The following is a 9,907-nucleotide window of genomic DNA, read 5'->3' on the forward strand; positions in this document are numbered from 1 at the left end:
CATCTTCCGACCTGATACCCGTCGTTTTGGCGCGGGTTTGGCTGAAGATGAGCCCACTCCATCGGAGGAGGGGCTGTCCAAGCAATCTGGCCCAAAGGAGAGGTCTTCCTTCGGTATAGGAGCAACAGTTGGAGCTTTGGTCTTCTTGGAGATTTTGTGGATCTTGTGCATAGCCTTAGGGCTAAGGGATCCAGAGGAAAGGGCTTCCTCATACTTGGCTTGATCGAACTCTACGATGAGAGTTTTAACCATCGTTCCAGTGAGATGAACATCGGATTGCACCACCACTTCCTCATCAGAGAAGCTAGTCCCCAGCGGAGTCGCCATCTTTTGTTTGGTGGAAAATTTGTAGTAAAAAGACAATAAAGGAAATTTGATTTGTATTCCTTTAATCTCAATTATAATTGGATTTCCTGATTACAAAAGAGAAGAGAATGATCTGGATTCTCTCCTTTGTTTAATTCTGGGTTCTTCACGGTGGCGATGAGATGCTTCCCTCGAATGTTCGCGTCGAGTTTGCTTCTCGTTGACGATCCGACGTCTTGCTTGCGTTCTGGCATGAATTCTGTGTCCAAACGCAATGCCTAAAAGCTTGAACGCAGCATCTGGAAGCTCGGACGCAGCGTTTGGAAGCTCATTTGCAGCGATTTAAGAGCTGCGTTTGGCAGCGGATCTGAGCTGCGTTTACAGCAATTTGGAAGTTGTGTTTGTACGATTTAAGAGCTGCGTTTGGCAGCGGATCTGAGCTGCGTTTACAGCAATTTGGAAGTTGTGTTTGTACGATTTAAGAGCTGCGTTTGGCAGCGGATCTGAGCTGCGTTTACAGCAATTTGGAAGTTGTGTTTGTACGATTTAAGAGCTGCGTTTGGCAGCGGATCTGAGCTGCGTTTGGAGCTGGATGTGACCTGCGTTTACAGCGATTTGGAAGATGCGTTGGCGGCCGAATCTGAGCTGTGTTTGCAACTTTTGGAGCTGCGTTTGCAACTTTTGGAGCTACATTTGAGCTGCGTTCGTGGCTATGAACACGGCGCATCTTGATGCTGGTACGCGGGGAGGACTTCCACGTCTTGATTTAAAGAGACCGTCAATTTGTAGTCTTTTTCTATCGAAGTTTTGCAAAGATCGTCATTTTGTAATCTTTACTTTAGCTCTTTGATATGCGAGAGTCGTCAGATTGTAACTCTCGATGTTGATTGTGAAGGCTGTTGATTAGAGCTTTCATCAGTTGTTGTGAAGGTCGTCAGATTGTAACCTTCATCGATCCACGTGAAAGTCTTCAATTTGTAGCCTTCTGAAAGTCGTCAGATTGTAACTTCCATCATCGGTGTTTGATGGGGATCAGCTATCTATTGTGATTTTTAGACAGCCTACACATAGTATACTCTGAAGCAGGATATCAAGTTGAGGGTTGTTGTTCTCTCTCCGACCGTCTCAACTGAGGTACTTGTGGCTGATCCATATATGGTGGCTCTAGATGTTCATGCTCCCCCTGATCAAAACCTGGGGAACCTGCAATTTCTTCTTCTTCCTGCACATCTTAAAAATCATTATTTTCTAACATGAGAGAAGGAAAAATAACTGGTGTAGAGATTGGATCTGGGATGATATGAGTGTTTTGTAGCTCCTCTTCTTTTTCAAAACTAGCAAGTGTTTTATCTTCACAAAAACAACATCTCTGCTCCTCACAATTTTCTTATTTTTAGGATCCTACAACCTATACTCAAATTCATCATTTCCATATCCTAGGAAGATGCATGGAATAGCTTTATTATCAGGCTTTGTTCTTTACTCCTTAGGTACATGTACAATTGCCTTGCACCCGAACACCAGCAAGTGAGAATAGGAAATATCCTTTCCACTCTAAACTCTTTTAGAAATATATCCATCCAAGAGAACTGAGGGGCACATGTTTATCAAGTAGCAGGATGTTCGCACTGACTTCTCCCCAAAATATTTTTGGTAATTTAGCTAAGGATAACATACTCCTTATCCTTTCCACAATTATATGGTTCATCTTTTCTGCAATCCCATTGTGTTGCGATGTGTGTGGAACAGTCTTTTGGCGTCTAATGCCATAAAAAATAATAGTCTTCAAACATCCTTAAAGTATACTCACCACCATTATCCGTATGAATACACTTCAAGAGCTTTCTGGTTTCTCTTTCAACTTTGGTGTGGAAGTCTTTGAAAACTTCAAAGACTTGATCTTTAGTTTTTATGGCATGCACCCACAACTTTCTAGATGCATCATCTATGAAGGTCACAAAGTATGAGGCACCACTAAAAGTTTTTTTATTTATGGGTCCGCATACATCCGAATAGACTAAGTCCAATATGTTAGTTTCCTTTTTGTTATATTTTTTAAACAAAATCTACCCGGTGTTGTTTCCCAATCAAGCAGTGATCACAGTGGGATAGTGTTGTACCTTACATGGCTGAAAATAGTTGTCGCTTTGCGAGAGTTTGTAGCCCTTTCTCGCTCATGTGGCCAAACCTCTTGTGCCACAAATCCATAGAGGTACCTTCCACTGTTCCAAGTTCATCATTCTCTAAGTGAAACTGAGTCTTATAGAGAGTGCAACACTTCTTTCCTCTCGCTAATACAAGTGATCCTTTGGTAAGCTTCTAACATCCTTTATCAAAGCTGCTCGTGTATCCTTCTTCATCAAGCTTGCCGGTGGTGAGAAGATTAATGAGACGAAGATTAGGCACAAATCTAACATCTTTTAGAACCATCTTTGTTCTAAGGTTAGTAGTAACACAAATATTTTCAATGCCAAGAATTTGAGAAGAGTTTTTGTTACCCATTTTTACCATTCCAAGATTACCTTCACGAAGCGAAGTGAAGTAGTCCTTCCTGGGAGTAGCATGGTAGGAGGCACCAGAATCAACCACCCATTCCGAGTCACCAGATATTTGCACAGTCTTCTTCATATGCCGAGAAAAGCATAATTTTATTGTCACTGACAACAACTGCACTTTCATTCATTTCTTTTTTTCATTGGTCTTTCCTTCTTTTTGTTCTCGCTTGAGCTTGCAGCATTCCCGTTTTATGTGTCCATTCTTCCCGCAGTGATAACAACTAATGTCCTTTCTAGCCTTTGATTTTCCTCTTGACTTGTCTCGATTTTGAGGCTATCGATATTTGCTCCTCCCCCTATTCTCGATAACAAGAGCATGAGAATGGGAGGATCCATATGACTTTCTTTGTATTTCTTCATTCAAGAAGCTGCTTGTAACTTGGTTCATGGATACAACTCCATCAGGTGCAGAGTTGCTAAGAGACATCACCAGTATCTCCTAACTATCCAGTAACGAGCTAAGCAAAAGAAGGGCTTGAAGCTCATCTTCCAACATCATCTTCATGGCTGTAAGTTGATTTAAAAAACTTTGAATTTCATTCAAATGTTCAGATATAGAATCACCTTCCTTGAACTTGAGATTGACAAGCTTCTGCTTTGAATTTCATTCAAATGTTCAGATATAGAATCACCTTCCTTGAACTTGAGATTGACAAGCTTCTGAATCAAGAAAGCTTTGTTGCCGGCCAGATATAGAATCACCTTCCTTGAACTTGAGATTGACAAGCTTCTGAATCAAGAAAGCTTTGTTGCCGGCGGTCTTTCTTTTGTAGAGATCTTCAAGTTTTTTCCACAAGCTGTTCGCCGAAGTCTCATTTGACACATGGTGGAATACATTATCATCCACCCATTACCGAATGGTGTCGATGGTTTTCCGATCAAGCTTCTTCCAATCATCTGTCGTCATGGACTCTGGCTTGGAGGATTCACCTTCAACTGGCGTATAGAGGTCCTTACAATATAGAAGATCCATCATCTCTGCCTTCCATATTATCCAATTGCAGTCATTCAAACGGATCATTCGAACGTCGCTGACGGGAGTCTCCATCTCAACACAAGAAGATTAGCAACCTTGTTCTGATACCACTATTGGGAAATTAATAGTACAACAAGACATTTCTCGTATTTGTGATGAGATGAGAACAAAAAATAGAAGAGAAATGCAAAGAGAAATAGAGAGATTACACACACAAGATTTACCGAGGTTCAGCTCAAATTGAGCTTATGTCCTCACCCGCCCCTTCTTCACCTTTTCCACTATAATCAATGAAAACTTACAAAGGGTCTTCTCTCAAGTTGGTACAACTCAACTTGAGGATCACTTTCTCTCAAACTCATTTGAGGATTACAACTTTCTCTCAAACTCACTTGAGGATTACAGATTTATATGTGATTCTTCTTCTTGCTTCTTGTTGTCAACCTTCACCATCTCTCCTCTATTTATAGGGAAGGATATGCCTCTTGGGTACCCCACATTCATTGCATGGGGAAGTCCAAAGACTAGCCCTTCCTTTTTCCTAATGTATGGGGAAATATAATCTATCAATGTATGCATGTAGTCAACCATAAAATTTCTATGGAATAAATCCATATTAATTCATCATGGGGATGGACCACTGTTCCCATCAATATGTTAATGAAAGTAAATACTCTTTGATTGCATTGACACGATTCTTTTTTTTTTTTTGGTTATTTGCATTGGCACAATTCAATCTAGGGTTACTGGGAATAGACCCCTCAACCATAGCCAAATTGAACTATTACTCGTATAGTTCTATTGTTGCAGATAAACTCCTGAGTGAAAATTTAGGAGGCCTATTTTCAACAATAGATTTTCACTCAGGAGGTTTATCTGTAGCAATATTAACCCCTTCATGGGGTCTATCTACAACAATGGAACTTCAGGGATTGTAAATTTAATTTTAATTTGGCAATAGTTCCAGGGGGGTCTATCTACTATTAACACTTTAATCTTTTGCCAGTCAGAAGTTCTTCACCGAAACAGATCAGAGCTAATTCTCATAATAGCAAAGCATGACTCGTGTGAAGTTTTTGCCCCCTTGTAAAAACTACACAAACCAATAAACAAGAGATTAACTCCACGTCACATTTTGCTTAGAGAGCTGAGCATCTCTACATTATATTTAGCTTTCTGGATGGATATTATAGATCAATAACAGAGGACTAAAGAAGAGATGTACTTATTTCTTTGCATGTGTCAAGCTGCATGATAAGAGAATGAGCTGGAACCGTACTACGATCATTTGTCAGATACTTGATAAACAACAATGTGTAGTGACAAAAGCCATTGAGGACAATTATATCTGTCATCTAAAATAATCCCACAAACAGAATACATGCAATCTACATTCACTAGCGCCGTAACAAAATTTGCATCTCATCTAACAATGTCTGATCAAGATAAGAGTAAAACAGTAGAAAAGCAAATGAACTTTTTCTAACTGCTTCCAATGATCCAATCCCCAATGTTGACAACGGGCAGCAAACATGAACCTAGAGAAGAGGACATCACATTTACTTGGAATCTTTCTCAGATACTTATGATCATGTTCTCATCTATGAAACAGACGTTGGCTACAAATAATTTTCCAATAATTTTCGTTTTGCAACAGTTGGCCTCCACAAATAAGAGAGTGCCAAAATGTACATGAATATTGGAATACAAGTATCACCCTTTTGAGTTCACAAGCTAAATGATAAATAAATGTTATTCGACTACCAGAACAAGATTTTCCCTGATAAAAAGATACACTTTGTTTAACTTTTTCAAAGTAAAATCCCAGCTGAACACCAAAATTTTCTTACAAAAGAATTGAAGACCTGAAAGAATGAAGCATCTCATCTAACAGGCTGAGAATGGCTTTCTCTATCTACACGTCCCAAAGGGAGAAACTTTTAAACGTAAAAAACAATTTCAATGTCCTCCCCAAGGAGGAAATAGGGAAGGATGAGGAGCATCAAGATGTGCATATCCCTCCCACACTTTTTTGTGTGCCAGTTTTCCTCAATTTCCTCATTGAATTCCCCTTGCTATAACATTTTTCACTCAATCTGCTCACCAATAAGATCAAGACCCACCAACAAGAACGAGACCCCTTGGAAGAGCAAGAAGTAGAAATGAATTCCCTGAGCCGAGAGCAAACTCCTAGCCGATGCAGTTAAGAGAAGGAAAGCAAGTGCAAGCTCCTTCCGATAAATCCTATTGTGCTTCTTCTTCTTCTTCAACTCTTTTTGCTTCCGAGATTCCTCTTTTGAGATGGCATCAAGGTTGGGCAATGAATTTTCACGGTGAGGCTTGAGAGGTTCCTTCTCGATCAACGACAGGAGGTCGCCCTCAGAAGAACGACCAGATTTCTTGGTGACGACCCACTCATAAGCACTACCAAGCTGAAACAGGCCAGAGATCATTGCATTGAATTTGGTGACAGACATTGTGTTTTCAAAGAGGAGGTACGGGACAATGAATGGGAACGATCTCGGGGCAGGGAGAATATTGAGGAAGGACATTGTGGCTGGAATGTAGCATACGACCCAAGCAGGGAGCTCGGCTTCTGGGACAAACATTGTCATGGGAAGAATGATACAGAAAAGGGTGAAAGAGTAAAATGGTAAGATAAGCTTTCGGAGAAGGAAGAATAGGAATATCAAGTTGCACTTCTTCCAAATACCAATCTGCAGTAGAAGCAAATATGGTTTGGTTAATAACATCTTATAAAGTGCTGACCAGAGGGAGGTATATATAACTTAGGTGTTTCAATAAATACAAGGAAAGTAATAACTCTTAAGCTTCTGTAGTTGACATAAAAGGTTTATATATGTTCACAGAGGTTTGGTTAATCTTGACATAATTGAAGTTATTGCAATAGGCATAGGACGTATCCAAGTTGAAATACCACGGTACTTTCAAACAAGGGTCTTTGCAAGAAACAAAACAAGTTTAATATATTTTAGTTCAGGTAAACTGTATGGAGCCATGCTAGACAAGTAACCCGTAGTATTTCCTAAAAACAATAACTAGTTTGCTTAAGCTAGCCATAAGTATGTTGCTAAGTAATAAACTTGACAAAGAACTCATAGTGCCACCGAACTAGTTTAGTTACTAGTATTGCCTGAGTATCAACTTCTCACAAACAATTTTGAAGACTTGCATCCCCAAGGAAAGTAGATGGGTAATATATCTTTCAAATTGACAACTTTACATATACATAGCTGCCATGATTAAGTCAACAATATCCAGAAATTTGGAAAGTTACTTTTAATGGTAATTGCCCAAAAAAACTGGTATTGCTGATTAATCTCGGCATAGATTTGGAAATCTAAAGAAAACTAATATAGTAGCAATATATACAAAAAACAAATATTGGAATGTAAATAAATGTACCTTGGATTTTATAATATCAGGCAAGCAAAGTCTAAACAATTGCATCGGTCCTGAATGCCAGCGATGCTGCTGCTTCCTATAAGCTTCATAAGACTCCGGTAATTCACATTGGCACTGAATTATACACATTTTGATTCAGAAACAACTCATAGTGTAAATAATATATGCAATTTTCAAAATATGAAAACTTAGTATATACCTCAACATCGTTGAGGTAGATAAATTTCCATCCTTTGAGATGAGCTCGGACAGCAATATCCATGTCTTCCACCGTAGTCCTCTCGAGCCACCCTCCAGAATCTTCCAATGCCTTAATTCTCCAAACTCCGGCAGTCCCATTAAACCCAAAAAAGTTAAGGTACACACCATTAACCTGCTGCTCCACCTCAAAGTGAAAGCAAAGGTTAATGTTCTGGAGCCTGGTCAGCAAATTCTCATCTTTGTTCACAAAAGACCACCTAGCTTGAACTAGCCCCAGTTCCTCATTGTCCTAAAATCAACCAACAACAAACACATCAGACACAAAATTCATCAATGAAATCAAATTTTAATATACCAATTATAAGTAGAGGAACCTTGAAATGAGGAACAGTCTTCTTTAAGAAATCAGGTGTCGGTTGGAAATCAGCATCAAAGATAGCGACAAATTCATAATCTTTTACATAACTACAATTCATGGCCGACTTAAGATTCCCAGCTTTGTACCCATCTCTAATGACTCTATGTCTGTAAACAATTTGAACTCCAGTTTCCTTCCATTTCTGAACCTCATCTTTGATCAACATTTGTGTAGTTGGATCATCAGAATCATCCAAAACTTGAACCATCATGTTCTCTCTCGGCCAATCTAAATTACAAACAGCTGCAATTGACTGCTGATAAACCTGCTCAAAGTGTAAAATTGACAATAAACACCACAGATTTGCATAAATTGACAATTACCCATATCAAAAGATTGATTTTTTTGGAGGACTGAGTTATTACCTCTTTCTCATTGCACATAGGCATCTGAATCAACACCATTGGAAAATCTTTTCCCCCAGTTTCCAGATCTTGGTTCTCTTTCATAACAGGCTTAATCTTCTTAAATTTGATCCAGAAACAACCCAGACACAGAATTAACCTATCAGCACTCTGAACCATGAAGAGAATAACACAAGCATCTGCTAGAAATTGAAGAACCGGAGCTATGTAATCCACACGAAACCGAACCCAGCTGGAATAAACCGCATCAAAAGCATCTTGTACACCAAATGAAGAAGAGAACGCCATTAGCTTTTGGAAATCAGGAGTTCCAATATGCCACCCTTTGAAATAAGCAGCAATTTCGAACCCCAAAAGGATGATAGACAGCCAGAGAAAGATCTTAATGCAACCATAGAAGCGGCTTCTCAAGGCCGGGCTTTCTGATTGAGACGAGACCGGGTCGAGTTCGGAGTCCGTACGGCCGGAGCGGACTCGGCGGCCGGCGGACGGCTGCGGCGAGGCCGAAGGTGGCAGAGGCGAGAGAGGTCAAGCACCCGGCGGCACGATGAGCTTTCAGGAGCAAAACCCACGTGATTTGCTTCGCGTTTTTGCCCCGGCCGCCTTTTTTGACATGGAAATCTCCGGCGCTGACATCGTCGTCCTCGTCCGGAGAAGAGATCTCAACCATTGACCAGTTGGGATTCTCCATTTTCACGATCACCGGCGTCCCCTTGTGAGTATCCTTTGCCCACCAGTTGAAAGATGGCGCCATTTCGGGCGAACTTTTTTGCTCGATTTGATGTGTTTGGGAAAAAACAACTGGGTTTTGAGTTCTTTGGGAAGAAATTGAGGATTGAGGAAGCAATGCGGGAAGAGAAGCACAGGGGTATTTAGGGAAGAAGAGATAAAAACTTTTCTCTATCTTCTCCCCATCGTCGCTCAAAGCTTCGTTTTTCTCTTCTCTATAAGAAGAAGAAGGACGACGACAAAGAGCAACCAGCCCAGACGTATATAAGAACAGCTCAACACGTCTTCAATAATTCTTTACTTTTTTATTTCTCTCCTTCCTTATTTTCATCCTTTTTCCTTATGATAATAAATAACGGGGATTAATCCACTTAATCAGAGGGTTAACCCTCTAAAAAGCTCTATTAAGGAAAAAGAATGGGCTACAGCTGGAAATGTCGAAGGGGGGATGGAAGCTGGATTTAAAAATTACGGCTACTATTCAAATATAGTGGCATTTTGAGGTGGGAAATAAAATCTTTTATCATAGTTTGAATTTTGAACCTCTCCTTCTCCTCTCCTTCCTTCTATTGTAATCCAACACATTTTCTTCGTTTTCAGAAATCATGAAAAAAAAGTAAAATAAAAAAATAGAAAAAGAGAGAGACTAAAAAATATAGATTTTTTTAAAGGAAAAGAAAGAAAGAGAAAGGGGACGTGCGTACAAGTCCAGAGGATAATAGAGAAGGAAAGAGGTGATTATTTTAGGACCGTACGCGTATTATCGAATTTAGTGAGTTAATCAATGCTAGCCCGAGAAATTAGCAACAATTTAATCCTACCCAGATTCTCACCGGTTCAGATCCTCACCGTCCACGTCTCACTTTAAGATATGTGAGAGACGGGCTAAATGTGCTTTTAATTGTTAGTTGTTTTGGTAATTATAATCCCC

At 39.8% G+C, this 9,907-nt stretch overlaps 1 protein-coding gene across 1 annotated transcript; it reads right to left on the reverse strand.

The window, feature by feature from the left end:
• On the reverse strand, positions 5,453 to 9,245 carry LOC109833198 (probable xyloglucan glycosyltransferase 9). The gene is given in 6 exon segments (XM_020400789.1): positions 5,453 to 6,554; positions 7,264 to 7,377; positions 7,463 to 7,753; positions 7,839 to 8,147; positions 8,248 to 8,733; positions 8,735 to 9,245. Coding segments are annotated over 6 exon segments (2,097 nt in total). The 5' UTR covers positions 9,002 to 9,245; the 3' UTR covers positions 5,453 to 5,924.

Source organism: Asparagus officinalis, chromosome 3 (assembly GCF_001876935.1).
Source record: "Asparagus officinalis chromosome 3, Aspof.V1, whole genome shotgun sequence".
NCBI classification, from domain to species: Eukaryota; Viridiplantae; Streptophyta; class Magnoliopsida; order Asparagales; family Asparagaceae; genus Asparagus; species Asparagus officinalis.